The following is a 19,128-nucleotide window of genomic DNA, read 5'->3' as shown; positions in this document are numbered from 1 at the left end:
AGTGGAGGAGCCCTTCGTTTCTTCCGGTTCTGTGCCCCCGTCCTTCCTGCGAGCCCCGCCTACCTGCAGCTCCCGGGGTTCGGCGGGACTAACTACCGGGTGGAGAACCCGACTGCCGAGCCCCGCCCCCTGCCCCGGGCTGTTCCCTAGGGTACGATCGAGGCATACCGCCCCACCCCCCTACATTGCGCTCGTTCCCGGCCCGCCAACCCCCACCCCCGCAAGCCACAGTGAGCTCGCCTTCGAGTCTCCCCGCCCCCGCGTCAACTGCGAGGGGCCGGCACACAGCCAGTTCCGGGGCGGTTGCTCCGACAGACCGGAACTCCCCGCCGCCTCCCGCGGCCTGGGGGACCGTAGTAGGCTGCAGTGAGGAGGTAGAGGGGGAGGGGGCCGCGTTAGGGGGTCCCTAGAGGACGAGGACATTGAAGGCGAGACATTGGGGCCACCCACGGGGTGGTGCCAGCCAGTAAGCAGTCCCACTTTTTCTGTACCAGGCACTGAACTGGGCTCTTGACGGGCATCATCTCTTAATCCTCAGAACATCCCGGGGAGGTAGGTACTATTGTTATCCCCATTTTACAGATTCAGACTTATGGGGAAACAGACTTCAGGCTTCTTTTGTCCTCATTTTACAAATGGGAAAACCGAGACTCAGGAAGGTTAAATAACATGGTCAGGACTACATAAATAACGAATAGTAAAGCCTGGGCTGCAATCCGGATATGTCTGGCTTACCAGCCCACATTCTTAACCGCTGTCAGGGGCAAAGGTGGGGAGGGGTGAGACAAGGAGAGGCTGAGAGGCACAGAGAACATTATCGTTATAAGAATGAGATGCTTCCAACTCAGGGACTTAGCACAACCCAGGAGTGGAACAGAAGAGAAGAACATCAGAAAGACAGGGCATAGTATATGGTGGTGGTTAGGGGCATGGACTCAAAACTACTTGGATTCAAATTGCATCTTGGTAAGGTTGGGCATGTACCCACCCTTACAGAGTCTCCGTTGCCTTGTCTGTAAAATGGAGATCACCATGGTCCCTGCTTATGGGGTTGGATGAGGAATTTAATGAGAAGCTGGTAAAATGTCTGCACCTAGCTTGGCACACAGTAGATGCTCTGTGAGTAGCTGTGCCATCAACCTCGGCAATAGGGTACTGAAGCCTGGCTTTCTCCTTGAGGCTGTCCCTGGATAGAAGGAGCCCTTGGGCTTTTCTCGTGCCACTTTATCTCCCATCAATGGTCTTTTCCTCTCCAGCTCCACAGGGTCCCATATCCTGGGCCATGAGTGAGCTGAAGGACTGCCCCTTGCAGTTCCATGACTTCAAGTCTGTGGACCACCTGAAGGTGTGTCCCCGCTACACGGCAGTGCTGGCCCGCTCTGAGGATGATGGCATCGGCATCGAGGAGCTGGATACTCTGCAGCTGGAGCTTGAGACCCTGCTTTCCTCTGCCAGTCGGCGCCTGCGGGTGCTCGAGGCCGAAACCCAGGTGATACCCCCAGAGGGGGCGTCACCAGGGATGAACTGTGACAAGTTATGGGTTGGGTCCTTGAGTTAACCCCATCTGCTGAAGCCTGGGTTACAGAAGCTTAGCAGAGGAGAGAGAGACCGAAAATAGGCTTGTGTAACATGTAAAATATGCAAGAATATGCGTGATCCTCGTAAATTACAGGATTTCTAATTCAGTAGGCATTTATTGACCCCCACCCCCCATTATGTTCTGGGTCTTGTGCTAGTCTAGAGAGAGGTAATTAGGACAATTCTGGCCTTCAGGGAGTTTGCCAACTAAAGGGAAGGGGAGTCAGACAAGTACCAGGTGATGTGCTGTTACGTTTACGAGTCCTGGGGGACCTGGAACGGAGAGACCTGGATTTGAATCCTGTCCTGAGCACCTGCTAGTGTTGCTGTTTCCTAGCTTTGTGACTTTGAGAAAGTTACCTCCTGGCGCTGAGTATCAGTTCTCTATCTGCAAAGTGGGCTGAATAATAGGACCTACCTCAGAGCTTTTTGTGAGGATTAAAAGAGAGGGTTTTTTTGCAAAGCTGAGCCCAATGTCTGACACTAAGTAAGCATTTCAAATGTTATTTATTGGTATTACTATGATTATTTCTGTTCATAGCATAAACATCTTCTGAGCTCTGTGTGTCAGGTGCTCTGCCAGACCCTGGGGAACAGAGATGGTTCAGATGAACTTCTTGGTCTCTAGTAGCTTATAATCTAGTTGAAGAGACAAGGTTCTCTGTTCATTCCAGTGAGACCAAACAACACGATTGGGCCTACAATAGAGGTATGAAGTACCACAGACTCATAGAGGAAGAAGATGCCATTTCAACTGGGCCTCAGAAGATGAATAAAATTAACTTGTGGTCCTTGGGAATCCACTGAAGCTTTTTGAGCAGGTCTGTGGCACAGTCAGTTGTATTTTAGCATCTAGGAAGCTGGGTAACTGATGCAGAGAAGACTTCTCAGTTGTGACATTTGAAGTGAAGGTTTGCTGGGAGGCTTATTTGCCTTCACCAAAAAGTTATGACCAGCATATTTTCCCAGGGCTAACATGCACTGGGGTGTGATCATTCATTTGACTTTTCTGCTAAACACTATGTGACTGGCTTGGGTGCTACAGAGCTGAATCAGTATAGACAAACAATGAATGGAATGATGAGAAGTATATGAATAAAGTCCTGTGAGATGCACACAGAAAAGGAGCTGAGTTTTAAAGGATGAGTGGGAATTTGCTAAATAAAAAGGGGATAGGGGAAGGCTATGGGGCCTCTTGGAGTTGTAGATCCTGAGTTTTCACTGGAAGAAGGAGTTGTCCTGTGTCTTCCCTTCTCTCCCTCAGTGACAGTCTCTGTGAATTTCAGATCCTCACTGATTGGCAGGATAAGAAAGGTGACCGACGATTCTTGAAGCTGGGTCGAGACCATGAACTTGGAGCTCCCCCCAAACATGGGAAGCCCAAGAAGCAGAAACTGGAAGGGAAGGCAGGACATGGGCCAGGCCCTGGCCCCGGACGGCCCAAATCCAAAAACCTTCAGCCCAAGATCCAGGAATATGAATTCACTGATGACCCAATCGACGTGCCACGGATCCCCAAGAATGATGCCCCTAACAGGTTCTGGGCCAGAGACCACAGAGGGGCCTCAAGATTTGGGCATTGGAGGCCCTGGAGGGGCCTGGGGCTGAGGCTGGTGTGGCAGAGGGGCGCTCACTCAGGATCTGCTTCTCTCTGCAGGTTCTGGGCTTCGGTGGAGCCCTACTGTGCAGATATCACCAGCGAGGAGGTGCGCACGCTAGAGGAGCTACTAAAACCCCCAGAAGACGAGGCTGAACATTACAAGGTAGAGACCCTGGGCCTCAATAGACAGGATGGAGAACAAGAGGCCCAGAGTTGCCTCAGAATCAAAGACCCCAAAGCCATATATCATCTTCCTTCCCCTACCCTGCCCAGTCTCCTGTCTGCCCCATTACCCCACCCAGCCACCAAGGCTCTAACTTTCAGCTTTCTCCCCTTTACCCCATCCAAATGGCCACCTGTCCTAAGGCATCTACTTCAGTGAGGTCCTCCCTTGTCCCCTCATCTCCATCTCCTCTGCTTTGCTTTAAGCCTTCATTGGCTGTTTACCCACACGGCCTCTTAACACTTTGCCAGCCTCCAGAGAATCTTTAAATATTAAAAGTTTGGGGGCCGGCCCAGTGGTGCAGCGGTTAAGTGCGTGCGCTCCACTTCGGTGGCCTGGGGTTCCCAGCTTCGGATCCCGGGCACGCACTGATGCACCGCTTGTCAAGCTATGCTGTGGCAGTGTCCCATATAAAGTAGAGGAAGATGGGCATGGGTGTTAGCTCAGGGCTGATCTTCCTCAAAAAATAAATAAATAAATAAAAGTTTACTTTTTTTATGATGAAAATAAAACAGATTCCATTAAAGAAAATGTAGAAAACATAGAAGAGTGTTGGGGGGGGGGGTACTGTCCCATTCGTCAGCTGTCATGATCAGATGTGCTCATGACATGGCCCTGCTCCCAGGCCTCCCTTGGCTCCCATTACCCACAGGATTGAGTCCAAGTGTCTCAGTCTGTGGTGGCCCAGCCCCGGTGCCCCTCTCTAGTTTCCTTGGCCACACCTCCTCTTCACTGCTTCATTTACCAGCCCTACCAGGTACCCTGCCCTCACTCCAGGCCCACAGAGTGTCCTTGCTAGTCTCTGGGCCTCTGCACATCTCCCCTTGGCAAACTGACTCTCTCATCAAAGCCCTGATCTCACGTTACCTCCACCAAAACACCTTTGCAGATTGCGCAGCGGAAAGTTGGTCTCTATTTTGTGCTGCCACAACACCTTGGTCTACCTTTATCACTTCACTTGTCTGAATTTTTTAAAAGTTTATTTGAAAAAGTAATCCACATAGGCAGTAATAAGTTTATGCAATACGGAAGATAATTCCCTGTCACTTCTGACCCTAAGGCCCCTAGTTATCTCTAGAGATAGCAGCTTTGACCTGAGATGGTCCATGTACACACACCATTGTGCACCTTATATCTTGGAAATTGTTCCATATTGGCTTCTGTGTGTGTTGTAGTTGTTTATGTACCTGTCTCCCTTACTAGATTGTGAGTCCTTGATACACTGTCAGTGTAGAGATGTTATCTCCTTTCTCTCTTCTCACCATACCAGGCACAGGCCTCTGCCCTGGGCTAGGTACTTGGGACTCAGATAAGTGAATGAATGAAGGAATGAGGAATGAATGAAGAGCCTATTGGCAGTGCCCAAGTGCACAGAAAGCCTCCACACACCCCAGGCATGGAGTCTGTTTACCCCTTGCCAGTGTTTACCCCTTTGGGGCCGGGTGGGATCTCTCCCACAGATCCCGCCCCTGGGGAAGCACTACTCCCAACGCTGGGCACAGGAGGACCTGCTGGAGGAGCAGAAGGACGGGGCCCGGGCAGCAGCCGTGGCTGACAAGAAGAAAGGCCTGATGGGGCCACTGACTGAACTGGACACTAAAGGTAGGCCCCTCACCTCCCTGCCCACCCCAGGCCAGGACTTAAGCTCCCAGAGCTTCAGCCCACCTCTCCACTACTTCTCTGCCCACTTCAGATGTGGATGCCCTGCTGAAGAAGTCTGAGGCCCAGCATGAGCAGCCGGAAGATGGGTGCCCCTTTGGTGCCCTGACGCAGCGCCTCCTGCAGGCCCTGGTGGAGGTGAGCACCCCAACCCCAAACAAGAACTATGTTTATCTTCTGTTTTAATGTTTATTTGTATTTTATTTTATTTTTTATAATTTTATTTGTTTATCCCCCAAAGCCCCAGTAGATAGCTGTATGTTATAGCTGCACATCCTTCTAGTTGCTGTATGCGGGATGCGGCCTCAGCATGGCCTGAGAGGCGGTGTGTCGGTGCGCGCCCGGGATCCGAACCCGGGCTGCCAGCAGCGTAGCGCGCGCACTTAACTGCTAAGCCACGGGGCCGGCCCAAATGTTTATTTTTATTTTCTACTGAAATATTTTGTACATTTAGAAAGGTACACAGATCAGAAATGTACAGCTTGATAAATTTTCACAAATGAGCACACCTTATAACTAGCCCCAAGATCACAAAATGAAACATTACCAGTATTCTAGAAGCTTCTCTCGTACCCCTCCCTGTCTCTGCCTCCCCCAAAGGTAGCCACTACTCCACAGTTACCTGTGCTGAGCGTTGGCTAAGGGCTCAGCCCTGTGCAAGGGGCTTTCCACACATCCTCTCACAGGAGGCAGGAGAGTGGGTAGCCCTGTGTTACATATGAGAAGGCTGAGTCTCAAAAAAGGGAACTGTTTACTTGAGGTCACACAACTAAATAGAAGCAGGATTCAAACCCCAGGTTCAGGGCCTCTTTCTTTATGCCCACTGGCTGATCTTAGGCACATCTCTTCACCTTGTTGAGCCTTAGTTTCCTCTCTGGCTCAAACACGATAGTTTATTTCTCTCTCATCTCACATTCTGGGGCACATGTTCCAGGTTGGCTGAGGTGGGGGAAAGTCTCTTTCCCCCATCAGACAGGGACCCCAGCTTGTGGTGGCTTTGCCATCTTAAGCCTGCACTCTGCACAAGGTCACTCTGGGTGTGATTGCACTCCAAGCCCACAGAAAAAGAGCAAGGAGTGTGTGAAGGAAGGTTTATGGGCCATGACTGGCTGTGGCTCTTATTTCTTCTGATCACTTTCCACTGGAGAGAATTTTGTCATGTGACCACATCTGACTGCAGGGGGTCTGGGAGGTGTAGTGTAGCTGGGCAGCCATAAGCCCAGCTACTATGGAAGGAAGGTGAACATGGCTTTGGGGCAGCCTGTGCCACAGACGCTTAGCACACTGCCTAGTGCATTGTGAACACTTAGCAAACCTTAGCTATTCTCATTACTGTTGTTGACTGTTTTCATCACTCTTCTGTGCTCGCTTCTTTCAGTATCAGTATAGAAAAAGGGATTTCTAAAATGATGAAAGCTTTTTGGAGTCAGTTTGGGAAGAAGGCTTCCCAGAGGAGGTGGGATGGGAAAGATACAGGATATTTTTAGTCTGTGAAGACTGTCCATGTAGGTCAGAGAGGAGCAGGAAAATGGAAATACTACTGCTCTTTCCCCCTCTGCCCCATTTCTGTGGTCTTCTAGGAAAATATTATTTCCCCTATGGAGGACTCTCCTATTCCTGACATGTCTGGGAAAGAATCAGGGGCTGATGGGGCAAGCACTTCTCCCCGCAATCAGAACAAGCCCTTCAGGTGAGTGCCGTCCTCTCCACACCCGCAGTCTGGCTTCTGCTTCTGTGGGTTCTGTCCACCTCAACGTGGGGAGGTCTTCATTAATAGGCTCAAATGTGCGTGCCGGCCCAGCATTTCCACATGCACAGGCTTAATGTAGGGTTGTTCATCATAGCGCTATTCGTCCTAAATGCCCAGATGACGGGGATTGGTTGGCTAAATTGTTGTAACTCCACATGATGAAATAACTTGGACCTGTTAATCATATTAGAGAAATATACTTAATTGACATGAAAAGATGTAAATAGTAGAGTGCCAAGTGGGGACAATGTCAGTTGTAGCACAGTACACACAGTATGATCCTATTTTTACTTAAAGAAATACTTAAATATGGGCACATAGGGAAAAAAGCTTTAAATAATCTATAATAAGAGTTTGGAAGTAATATATATAACAAAATCTGGAATATGTATAGTATATATAATAACATATAACAAAATATATACTTTATATAGGATTTATAATAACATAGAGCAAAATAACAGTAATGATAAAATAATAATGGTTCTCTCTGAGTTGTTGACGTTATAAATTTTTCTCCATTTTTTTGACAATGGATATATGTTGCTTGTGTTTGAAACAAGACCAGATGTGTCTGTCTCTATACTTTTATACCTAGATATATATAGAGGGGGTGCCTAAAGAGAAAGGAAGGTGTTTACTAACCTTGGGAACCCCTGGGAGCCTCTGGGGTTGCCCTGTCCAAGTTGGCCCTTTTGCTGAGGGCTGTCTTCCCCTGCAGTGTGCCGCATACCAAGTCCCTGGAGAGCCGCATCAAGGAGGAGCTGATTGCCCAGGGCCTGCTGGAGTCTGAGGACCGTCCCACAGAGGACTCAGAGGATGAGGTCCTCGCGGAGCTGCGCAAACGGCAGGCCGAGCTGAAGGCACTCAGTGCCCACAACCGCACCAAGAAGCATGATCTGCTGAGGTGAGCGTGGACGGGATGCACGGGCCACTGGGTGGCCAAAGATGCCTTGGCCACTGCTGGTCATCTTTTCAGGGGCTTTATGACAGGCTTCCCAAACCCAGCAGGGCCTCTAAATCACCTGGAGAGCCTTGAAGAAAATATCAGTGCAGGTTACCACTCCACTAGTCGTGTCTTAAACAGAGTCTAATCCCACAGGCATCTGTGATTGATTCATTGATTGGTTGATTTACTTGTACTCAGATAAAAAACACATAATATAAAATTTACCCTCTAAACCATTTTTAAGTGTGCACTTCAGTGGTGTTAACTATATTCACATTGTTGTGTGATTTATTGATTGATTGACTGAGGAAGATCAGCCCTGAGCTAACATCCAAGCCAATCCTCCTCTTTTTTCACTGAGGAAGACTGGCCCTGACCTAACATCCGTGCCCATCTTCCTCCACTTTATATGGGACGCTGCCACAGCATGGCCTGAGAAGCGGTGCGTCAGTGCGCGCCCGGGATCCGAACCCAGGCCACCAGCAGCGGAGTGTGTGCACTTAACCACTACGCCACAGGGCTGGCCCCTGTGTGATTTATTTTTTTAATCTTCTCATGCTTATTTTCTTTTCACCCCAAAGTTTTATTATGAAAAATTTCATACACACAGAAAATCTGAAGCAGTACAGTAAACACCAGTATATTCTTCATCTAGATTTACCAGCTGTTAACATTTTGTGGGACATCTGTGATTATTATTGACCCTTTACCAGAAATTGCCCAGTGTTTTAGGACCAGTTCTTTAAGTAATTGGTCACAGTATCATTCATTTTATATTGACTCCCATCCATCTTGCCCTGCATGGGTCACAACAAGAGTGTAGGTGACATCTGGAGGGAGATCATGGTCGTGGCTGCCCTTTTGTTAGGAAGATAGAGAAGCAACCCAGCGAAGTCTCCTTGCTTCTTCACAGGCAGGTACTGTGTCTTCAGCTCACAGAGCCCCAGCAGGGCAGGGCACACTCATTCATTTGGCCAACTCTGCCTTCTCTTGGTTAGACGTTATGCTGGAGGCTAGGAAGAGAGGCAGAGCAAAGGGCTTGCAGTCAACAAGTAGATGATTGGTAAAGACAAGTGCCATTAAAAAGGAGAGGTTGGGGCCAGCCCGGTGGCTTAGTGGTTAAGTGCGTGTGCTCCGCTACTGGCGGCCCGGGTTCAGATCCCGGGCGAGCACCGACGCACCGCTTCTGCGGCCATGCTGAGGCCGTGTCCCACATACAGCAACTAGAAGGATGTGCAACTATGACATACAACTATCTACTGGGGCTTTGGGGAAGACAAAAGGAGGAGGATTGGCAATAGATGTTAGCTCAGAGCCAGTCTTCCTCAGCAAAAAGAGGAGGATTAGCACGGATGTTAGCTCAGGGCTGATCTTCTTCATGAGAAAAAAAAAAAAAAAGGAGAGGTAGGGAGCCGGCCCAGTGGCGTAGTGGTTAAGTGTGCGTGCTCCGCTTCGGCGTCCCACAGTTCGCAGGTTTGGATCCTGGGTACACACCGACGTACCGCTTGTCGAGCCATGCTGTGGCGGCGTCCCATATGAAGTAGAAGATGGGCACAGATGTTAGCCCAGGGCCAACCTTCCTCAGCAAAAAAGAGGAGGATTGGCATTGGATGTTATCTCAGGGCCAGTCTTCCTCACACACACAAAAAAAGGAGAGGTAGTTGCTGACAAGCTGCTTGGGTATTTAAGGATAAGGGTGACTGAGTGCCTACTGTGTGCCAGGGGTTTTTGTACACCCTCCTATTTAATCTTGAGACAGCCCGGAGGTAGGTGGTATTTTCCCTGTTCAGCAGATGAGGAAATAAAGGCCCAGTGAAGTGAGTGCTCTGTGGAAGGTCACACAGCCAATAAACAGCAAGCTGTGACTTGGGCCCAAGGCTAAATCCAAAGCCTCTTTCTAGTTCACATTCCCTCTCAAGGGCAAGAAGAGGAAAATACAGATGAAAGAAGCACTGAGGAGGGGGTGGGAGATTGAGAGAGGGAGAAGCATGGATGTGCAGAAACAGAAGTAATGGGCAGTGAAGGAGCTAGTTTGGGGCTATCAGCAGGCCAGAGTGCAGCCCTCAGCCCTGCGCCAGACCAGCTGCAGGGCCTGAAGCAAGGCATCTCCTGCCACGAGCAGCAGCTTCCTCTTCTGGAAAATTCACAGGTTTGACTAGATGAGATCTCTAAGCAACCTTCCAGTTCCACCATCAATGGACTTTATAGGTTGGATTCCATTCAGAGGGGTTGATTTGGCATCTCACCCACCTCTTATAGACCTGAGGCTGCCTAGACCCTGAAGTTGCTCTGGAATTTGGTTTCTGAAGTAAGCAGAACACTGTTTAAAAAAGATTGTGTGGAGTAGCCTGCCTTGACTTAGATTTCCTACTCAGTAGTTGTGGGATCTTGGGGCGTTTCTTATCCCCTGAGCCTCAGTTTCCTCACTGGTAACATAGGAATAATAGTACCTACCTCACAGGATGGCTATGAGAATTAACTGAGATAATATTTTTTAAGAGCTTAAGATAGTACCTAGCACATAGCACCATATAAGTGTGGTTCATTAACTTTGCTTTTTGATATGAAACAGTCCACAGGAGTGCCAGTCTGGGGTGGTGGGTGGGCTCCATCTAGAAGAGGGAGGGCCCCCACTCTGGAGGTGGGCTTCCCATGGCACCGGGCTGGCTGGTCCCAACAGGCTGGCAAAGGAGGAGGTGAGCCGGCAGGAGCTGAGGCAGCGGGTCCGCATGGCAGACAACGAAGTCATGGATGCCTTCCGCAAGATCATGGCTGCCCGGCAGAAGAAGCGGACCCCCACCAAGAAGGAGAAGGACCAGGCCTGGAAGACTCTAAAGGAGCGTGAGAGCATCCTAAAGCTACTGGACGGGTAGCCCTCACCCCTGCCTCAAGCTGCCTCCCCCTGGCCTAAGGGAGGAAGGAGGCCCACTTCTTTCTTTGGTCTGCTAGAAGCCTCAGCCTGTGGCTGCCCATCAAATGGTGACAGCCTCTAGAGGCTGTGGTCCTTCCCTGAGGTCTTTTGGCTTAGCTCTGTACAGCCAGGTCATGGGAGGCCCTGCTGAGCTGACCTGGAGCCCAGCCTCTGCTTGGTCCCCAACATGATGGGGGCCTTCATTTTGGGGCCTTCCTCTTCCCCCTCTTCACCATCCCCCACTCCCCCGCCCCTACCCCTGTCTCCCTTAAGGACTTCTCCCTTGTGGTTTTGTAAAGTGCAAACTTGAGAATAAAATGACTGCTGTGGTTTTTTAAAAAGCATCTAGAATCTTTGAATGTCTGTTATTGTGGGGTAGAAAGGAACTGGTGTGGGTAGCAAAGGTTCAGGAAGGTGTGCTTGGTGGCTCTCAGCCTGTGGCTGCTAACCCATGTCATTCATTCAGGGAGAACTTTCTGAGGATACTTGTGGCTGCAGGTAACACAGTACCCCCAGCTCAAAGTGGATTAACAACAAGGAAATGTGTTGGCTAGGGGCTTGGTGGCTCTGGGGTAGGTGGCCTTCAGGATTGGCCAATCCAGCAACTCATCAGGACCATCAAGGGTTCAGGTGTCTCCACACTGCCCTCCACAGTGTCAGCCTTTGCCTAAAGTGGTTTCCCCTCCATCTGTGTGGTGGCAGCCAGTAGCAGTCTGTGGGAGGCCAAATGCTTCCTCATGTCCAGCACAAGAGAGGGCAGGAAGGAGCCAGCTGGCTTCCATGGCCCAACCAAATGAGCAAGAGGCCTTTCCCGGATACCCTTATGTCTCACTGGCCCAAACTATCTCACATGCCCATTCCTGAACCAATCACTGTGACAAGGGATGACTTGAACAGGTTTAAAGTGGTGAGAGTAGTCTACTTCCCCACTAAGCCCAAGGCAGTAGGGAGAGGGTGTAGATTGAGCAGAAAGGGGGAAATGGATGCTGGACAGGCCACTAACAATGTCTCTTCCACATCTTGGGCAGGAAGCTAGGCCTGGGGAATACAGATGAGTAAATACACTCTTGTCCCTATCTCAAGTTGTTCCCAGACTAGTCAGAGAGTTGGAGAATAATTTGCAATTTACTGTGGGAAGTTTGAGGTCCACATGGGAACGGGGAGGGGAAAGTTCCCTGAGGAAGTGACCTGTGAACTGAGCCATAAAGAAGGATGGCAAGGGGCTGGCCCCATGGCTTAGCGGTTAAGTGCGTGCGCTCCGCTACTGGCGGCCCGGGTTCGGATCCCGGGCGCGCACCGACGCACCGCTTCTCCGGCCATGCTGAGGCCACGTCCCACATACAGCAACTAGAAGGATGTGCAACTATGACATACAACTATCTACTGGGGCTTTAGGGGAAAAATAAATAAAAAAAAAAAAAAAAAGAAGGATGGCAGGGACAGCCAACATTCCTATATGCCCAGCAATTCCCCTGTTGGAGAACTACCCTCCCCATTCCATGTGGCTTTCGTGGGACTGTCAAACACATGATCCCAGCTTGGCCAATCACAGTACCCCATCCCTTTAGCCACATGATTGGTCCAAAGAAGGGGCATGTGACCCGAGCAGGGCCAATCAGAGGCCTTCCATAATATTGCTCTATGGATGCTGAGAGAGAGGAGGGTTTCTCTTTTGGATCAAAAGCCATAGTATGTAAGCTTGGACCACCTGGTGACCCACTTTCCTGCCCCATGGAAGAACCTGCTTGAGAATAAAGCCAACTCAGAGAAGTAGAGCTAGGAGATGGAGAAGGAGACAGAGTCCTCATGATGTAGCTGGAGCCCTGGATCCTCCATTGGACCTTCCAATTACATCAGCCCACAAATGCTGCTTTTGGCTTAAGTGAGTTTGCTTTAGAGTTCTGTCATTTGTCAACTAAAAAAGGCCTGACTAATAAAAGTGGATTTTGGCAAAAAGAAGGAAGGAGTAGGGTCCTGAGAGAGAGGACAGCATGAGGCCCTGCCTCCCTCGGGTGCAGGGCCTAGCTGCTGCAATTTTTCAGTGACTCATTGTCCCCAGATTGCTTATAGCCTTCTCAGAGAGAAAAGACACCCACACAATTTCATTAATGTGAAATTAATGAAATTACATGCTCAGTAAATGTTAGCTCTGTACCAGGCACTGTTCTAAACTCATCAAACTACTGAATCTTCTCAACTACCCCATATGGTAGGTACTAATAACATTCCATTCACAAATGAGGAAACTAAGTCTTAGGAGGTTATATACCTCACTTGGTCAAACAATTGGTAAGTGATTGAACCAAGATTCAAACTCAGTCCATTTGACTTGCAGACAGAGCCTCTTCATTACACAACTCATTGGGGCTGGCTCCCCTACAGTCTATGTGAATGGTACTCCTAGGCTTGGGCAGTGCACAACCTGTGCAGCCACACATGGCAGCCCTGCTTGCAGACCCCCTTCTCCTAATTAACCATTCACTTCCATGTGCATTAGGCCAGACCGTAAATATGGTAGGCATTGGTAGAGAGTTCCAGGAACAAAGACAGTTTTGTAGAGGAGATAGGATGGGAGCTGAAGTCCCAAAATTAATTGTGAGAGGGGAAGGTAGATATTACAAATAGAAGGAAGAACCCTAGAGGACTGACTTGTCCTGGTTCATTAGGGAAAAGACTTAACTTTCAAAGATCAGTTGTGAGAACTCTAGCTATTCTCTATTGCACACCTACTATCTGCCCGGTACTGTGCTGGGCCCTTGACACCCATGTCTTATTTGATTTGAATATAGTAATATTCCCACCCTGCAGACGAGGACACTGAGGCTCAAAGAGGTGCAGTGCCTTGTGAGGCTATGCAGCCTTAGAATAGGAACAGTTATCAGCCCCAGGGAGCACCATCCCTAACAGGGTAGACTACCACAGTGGGACAGGCAGTTCCTTCTTACAGCCATATCCGTGTCTGCTGGAGCCAAAGGAGTCTTCCTTTATGGGGTTTGGAGGAAGCTGGGTTCCCCATGAGGAGGGGGAGATTAGTTCCAGCACCTCAAGGCTCCAATTTTAATTTGAAACAATCCTGACACCCCATCACTAGTTTGGTGAAAAAGCCTTTGTGTCTTGGCTCTGAAAGGCATCCACCATCATTGTGTCTCCAGAGTCCCGAACGCCTTACAACCAACATTCAGAAACAGCAGGGTGAGCGAGAACAGGGAGGATTGGGTGCACGTTAATACCTGACTTCGGGAATGTGACCCAGCGTGGGTCCCCTTAGCAGTTGACTCCTGCTAAGAAGGAAGCGATGGCTGGAACTTTGTGGAAACATGGTCAGAGAATAAATTTCATTCCTGGTCTGGCGCTCAGGACTTAATGGAGAGAACCAAGCACAAATGGACCATGACTAGCTCATTCATGTATTAATTCACCCATCATTTCTTCTCTTCACTCACCTAGTCCATTTATTCACTCCATCTCCTCACCTCTATTTTCTCATTCATGCTTTTGTTTCCTCTCTCAGTGACCCTGTTGCCACGGCTGAGAGCTATGTAGGTGACTAAGGCTCCAGAGATGGAGAGACAGCTGGGCAGACAATCAAAACACAAGGCGATAAGAGCAATAATAGAAGAATGTACGAAGTCTGCGGGGACCTGGGGCAGAGAATGACTTATCAACAGCTTAGAGGGTGAGGAGTCTTCAGGGAGGATGTGGAAAGAAAGCTGCCACACAGAGGACATTCCAGACAAAAGGAACAGCAAGGCACAGAGGCGTGAACAGCTGGCCTGCTTAGAGAGAGGTGAGAACTTCAATGTGACTGGAGTGCTGGGTGTGTGGAGGGGGAGGAGAAGGATGAGAGGTGCAGCTGGAAAGTAGGTTGAGACCAGGCTGGGACAGGTTTGAATGGCAGGTTAAGGAGCAAGGGCTTTATTCTCTGAGGTCAATGGTTCTCAGTGTGGTCCCTGGAGAAGCAGCATCAGCATCACCTGGGAACTTAATAAAGATGCAAATTCTCAGGTCTCAGACCTACTGAATCAGACACTCTGGGGGTGGGGCCCAGCCATTTCTGTTTTAACATGCCCTCTGGGTGATTCCTGATGCACATTAAGTTTGAGAATCACTTTTCTGAGTAGTAGGCAGGCGTGGATTATGAGCAGGGGAGTGCCATAATAGCACTCTGCATCAGAAAGTGGTCTGATAGCAGCATGGAAGCTGGACTGCTTAGAGGGGGTGAGAGTGAAATTGGGGCAGACGGGAGCACAATTACGTGCAAAGAAATACATCTGAGATGGTGGATGTGGCCAAAACTGGTAGATGTCATCCAAAATCTGTTCTCCCTTTCTTCTATAGTAATAGAACTCATGATTTTTAGTTGGACATATGCCTCTGAAAGACTAAATATCCCAGCTCCCCTTGCAGTTAGGTGTGATCATGTGACTGAGTTTTGGCCAACAGGATGTGAGTGAAAGAGATGTGTGTAACTACGAGATCATGAGTTCCCAAGGGGCATGCCCTCCACGTTCTCATTTCTCCCTGGCTGCGATGAGACATGGTGGCAAGCCATCTTGAAACATGTAGTCAAAGACAACACCATAGCAACAGTGAAGCAACAAGATGAGAAGCAGCCAGGGTCCCTCTTATCTTGTAGTCATCATACCAGCCTGGGACTGCTTATGGCCAGATTGGTATACGCTTCCATTTTATTTAAGTCACAATTATTTTGGGTATCTGTTAGAGAAACCAAATCTATATTCTAGCTGATACAGTGGGCATGTGGCATGCCAAGCACCCTTTTCAAATTATATCTGCTTCCTTCCCTTCCCTACTTTTCCTTCCTTCCTTCCTTCCTTCCTTCCTTCCTTCCTTCCTTCCTCCCTCCCTCCCTCCTTCCCTCCCTCCCTCCTTCCTTCCCTCCCTCCCTCCCTCCCTCCTTCCCTCCCTCCTTCCCTCCCTCCCTCCTTCCTTCCCTCCCTCCCTCCCTCCTTCCTTCCCTCCCTTCCTCCCTCCCTCCTTCCCTCCCTCCCTCCCTCCTTTCTTTCTCAAAAGAATTTGAGAAAGTTTATAATTCATGATGTGAACAATGAGTTTCACAAAATAACAAATATAAAGTTAAACTCATCAGGTTTAATGGAGCTGCTGTCATTCAGTATCAGATTTAGCTCTAAGATTCCTGGAAGCCAAGGCAAAAATGGAAATAAGATGAATCAGTCTCAGAAGGTTTGCTATTAGAAGAAAGGGCATCTCCCAGTTTTCCTGACAAAAATTCCAATAATTTTTCATGCTGGAGAAATTTCTCAACTGGAGTCACATATTGATAATATTCTCCATAAATGTGACAGCAAATGGAGATTGAGTTTCACATGGTGATTTCTAATCACAACCTTTGATGAAAGCTCAGGGCATATTGTTAAAACACGACTCTAGGAGAATGATTGTGCAAGGGACCAAGCAAGGTTGGTACCAAGCACTTTACATGAATCCTCTCATTTGCTCCTCTCAACAACCCTATGTCAGAGCAGGTAATATTACTACCCTTATTTTACAGATGAGGAAACTAGGATATAGAAAAGGGAAAGGCGAGATCAGATAGCTGGTGGTGAGCCAGTTTTGTAAGCTAGATCTTAGACTCTAGAGGCCCTATTGTAAATGTTCCTCTCTGGGCCTGCCAGCACCACCACACACAAAATTATAGGTATTGTGGGTTGAGAATCAGAAAAGCACAAGAATCATTGCCCCAGAATCTGTTGCTGTTAGCCAAGAGAAATCAGTGAGATCTGGTAAATATTGGTGGGACCTCCGAGCTTCTTAAGATGGGCTGCTCCTAATAGGGTGAGAAAGTAGGGGTAGGCACCATAAGGGCAGAAGGGAAACCCCAAATTTGGAGCTTGACTAGAACATGTGGGGCTTTAAGAATGGGAGGAGAAATCATATTCAAAGCAGCTGTCCTAGAGCAGCTAATGTCTAGAAAAGGAGAAAACTCGGGCCGGCCCCGTGGCTTAGCGGTTAAGTGCGTGCGCTCTGCTATTGGCGGCCCGGGTTTGGATCCTGGTGCGCACCGACGCACCGTTTCTCCGGCCATGCTGAAGCCGCGTCCCACATACAGCAATTAGAAGGATGTGCAACTATGACACACAACTATCCACTGGGGCCTTGGGGAAAAAAAGGAGGAGGATTGGCAATAGATGTTAGCTCAGAGCCAGTCTTCCTCAGCAAAAAGAGGAGGATTAGCATGGATGTTAGCTCAGGGCTGATCTTCTCACAAAAAAAAAAAAAGAAAAGGAGAAAACTCTCTTCTGTCTCATTTCTTACTGAGCACCTACTATGTACGCACCAGGTACTAGTGCTGGGAACCCAAGTGACAACAAGGGAACCAGCCCACCAGGTGAAAGGCACTTTCTAAGTTGTCTCATTCTCAAAATAAGCCTACAAAGTAGGTATGATTATGCCATATTAATGATGAGGAAACTGAGGCTCAGAACAGTGAAATGATTTGCCCAGGGTCCCATGGCTGCTAAGGGGTGGAGGTGGAGTTTGAACCCTGGTCTGTCTGATTCCAAAACCTCTTTTAGTGTGCTATCATTGTTTCAACAGTAGGAAAGAAAAGATGTGATAGATATGACATTTAAATCCATTCTATTTCTTTCTTGTTTTTTAAATAAAACTTAAATAACTGAACACCCAATTGGTACACAGCCACCATCTTTTGGCATAATGTTTTTTAAGTGACTTCTTGATTATGAAGTTAATATTACTCAGTAAAGACAGTTTGGAGAATACAGACACCTAGAGAGAAGTAAAAGAAACAAATAATCGGGTAATTTTTTGACTATTATTAACATTTGTGGTGTGCCTCTCCACTCTTCGCTATGAATAATTTGTGGTTTGCATTTTACACTGCAGTTATCGAACTGTATACCTGCTTAACATTATAAGCATTTTTTCCTCTGGGCATTACCATCGGTTTATGAGCTGTGAAATATTCCATCTGGTACATGAACCTAATGTTTTTTAATCATTCCTTTCTTGGTGATTTCTTCTAAATTTTGCTGTTATAAAAATATTTCTTCAAGGGCCGGCCCCGTGGCTTAGTGGTTAAGTGCTCGCACTCCGCTGCTGGCGGCCCGGGTTCAGATCCCCGGCGCGCACCGGCGCGCACCGTCGACACACTGCTTCTCCAGCTATGCTGAGGCCGCGTCCCACATACAGCTACTAGAAGGATGTGCAGCTATGACGTACAACTATCTACTGGGGCTTTGGGGGGAAAATAAATAAATAAAAAATCTTTAAAAAAAAAATATTTCTTCAAATATTTTGGAGCATATAGCTTTGTCCTAATTTAGGATTATTTCCCTGAAATTGATTCCCAGCAGAGGAATTCCTGGGTCAAAAGGCTTGGACATTATTTAAGCCTTTGATGCATAGTGCCAAATTACTTTCCAAAAGATTTTTAGCAAGTCATTTTCCTACTAGAAATGTAGAAGTATCCATTGCTCACACTAACACCAGCCTTTGGTGTTACCTGTTTTTTAAACTTCAAATTTGAAAGGCTATAAATGACCTCTTCTTTTAGTTTGTATTTCCTTGACAACTTGTGAGCTAGAAAATGTCCCATGTTTAGTGTGTTTCATCTGTCTCCTTTGACCATTTATTGGTTTATTAATCTGTTTTTTATCAATTTTATGTGTTCTTTACATGATAGAAATATTAACCCATAGTCTGTAAAACATTTCCCCAGTCTGAAGTTTGCCTTTTACTGTTGGCTATGATTTTGGAGTAGAGGAGGGTTTTTTTGGTTTGTTTCCAGCAACAGAAGTTAAAGAATGTTTTTATGTTTTGTAAATAAACTTGCCCATCTTTTCCTTGTGATTTCTTCCATTTTCTCTAATCCTAGAAAATCATTCACTCCTCCAATGGCTTCTTTTCCATCCAGTTCAAGAACTGATGAGGGGGCCAGCCCCGTGGCTTGGTGGTTAAGTGCGTGCGCTCCGATGCTGGTGGCCTGGGTTCGGATCCCGGGCGCGCACTGAGGCACCACTTCTCCGTCCATCCTGAGGCCGAGTCCCACATACAGCAACTAGAAGGATGTGCAGCTATGACATACAACTATCTACTGGGGCTTTGGGGGGGGGGGAAAGAACTGATGAGGGCCGGCCCCGTGGCTTAGCGGTTAAGTGCGCGCGCTCCGCTGCTGGCGGCCCGGGTTCGGATCCCAGGCGTGCACCGACACACCGCTTCTCCGGCCATGCTGAGGCCACATCCCACATACAGCAACTAGAAGGATGTGCAGCTATGACATACAACTATCTACTGGGGCTTTGGGGGGGAAAATAAATAAATAAAATTATAAAAAAAAAAAGAACTGATAAGTCTGAGCTGTTCTGTCATCTTTTGGATAACAAAGGAGAGAAGAGGATTATTTCTTTTTTTTCTGCATATATTTAACTTTCCTTGACTCACTTTTTGTTTTAGT

The 19,128-nt window shown here is 48.1% G+C and overlaps 2 protein-coding genes across 6 annotated transcripts in view; one reads left to right on the top strand and one right to left on the bottom strand.

Moving 5' to 3' along the window:
- The first annotated feature begins 64 nt into the window (after nucleotides 1-64).
- TADA3 (transcriptional adaptor 3) lies at nucleotides 65-11,014 on the top strand. Of its 2 annotated transcripts, none has more exons than XM_058564360.1 (10): nucleotides 65-151; nucleotides 495-552; nucleotides 1,257-1,489; nucleotides 2,865-3,115; nucleotides 3,236-3,341; nucleotides 4,862-5,003; nucleotides 5,095-5,198; nucleotides 6,641-6,750; nucleotides 7,532-7,717; nucleotides 10,440-11,014. In XM_058564360.1, the coding sequence occupies exons 3-10, from the start codon at nucleotides 1,283-1,285 to the stop codon at nucleotides 10,630-10,632; spliced, it is 1,299 nt and encodes a 432-aa protein (XP_058420343.1). In that variant the 5' UTR covers nucleotides 65-151; nucleotides 495-552; nucleotides 1,257-1,282; the 3' UTR covers nucleotides 10,633-11,014. The 2 variants fall into 2 exon arrangements, with proteins under 2 accessions (XP_058420343.1, XP_058420353.1); XM_058564370.1 differs by lacking the exon at nucleotides 65-151 and adding an exon at nucleotides 229-374.
- Nucleotides 7,643-19,128, bottom strand: part of OGG1 (8-oxoguanine DNA glycosylase) — a 29,552-nt gene continuing 18,066 nt past the window's right edge. The window contains exon 6 of one of the 4 annotated variants that reach the window (XM_058564434.1): nucleotides 7,643-7,844. In XM_058564434.1, coding sequence (XP_058420417.1) covers nucleotides 7,795-7,844 — 50 coding nt within the window. In that variant the 3' untranslated portion in view covers nucleotides 7,643-7,794. Of the gene's footprint in view, nucleotides 7,845-8,146; nucleotides 8,773-19,128 lie in introns of those variants that run through there. The other 3 variants (XM_058564463.1, XM_058564436.1, XM_058564456.1) reach the window with 3 other exon arrangements.

The sequence above is a fragment of the Diceros bicornis genome, chromosome 2, assembly GCF_020826845.1.
Source record: "Diceros bicornis minor isolate mBicDic1 chromosome 2, mDicBic1.mat.cur, whole genome shotgun sequence".
Classification (NCBI taxonomy): domain Eukaryota; kingdom Metazoa; phylum Chordata; class Mammalia; order Perissodactyla; family Rhinocerotidae; genus Diceros; species Diceros bicornis.
The sequence above is the reverse complement of the archived record's forward strand: the minus strand, read 5'-3'. Positions and strand labels throughout refer to the sequence as shown.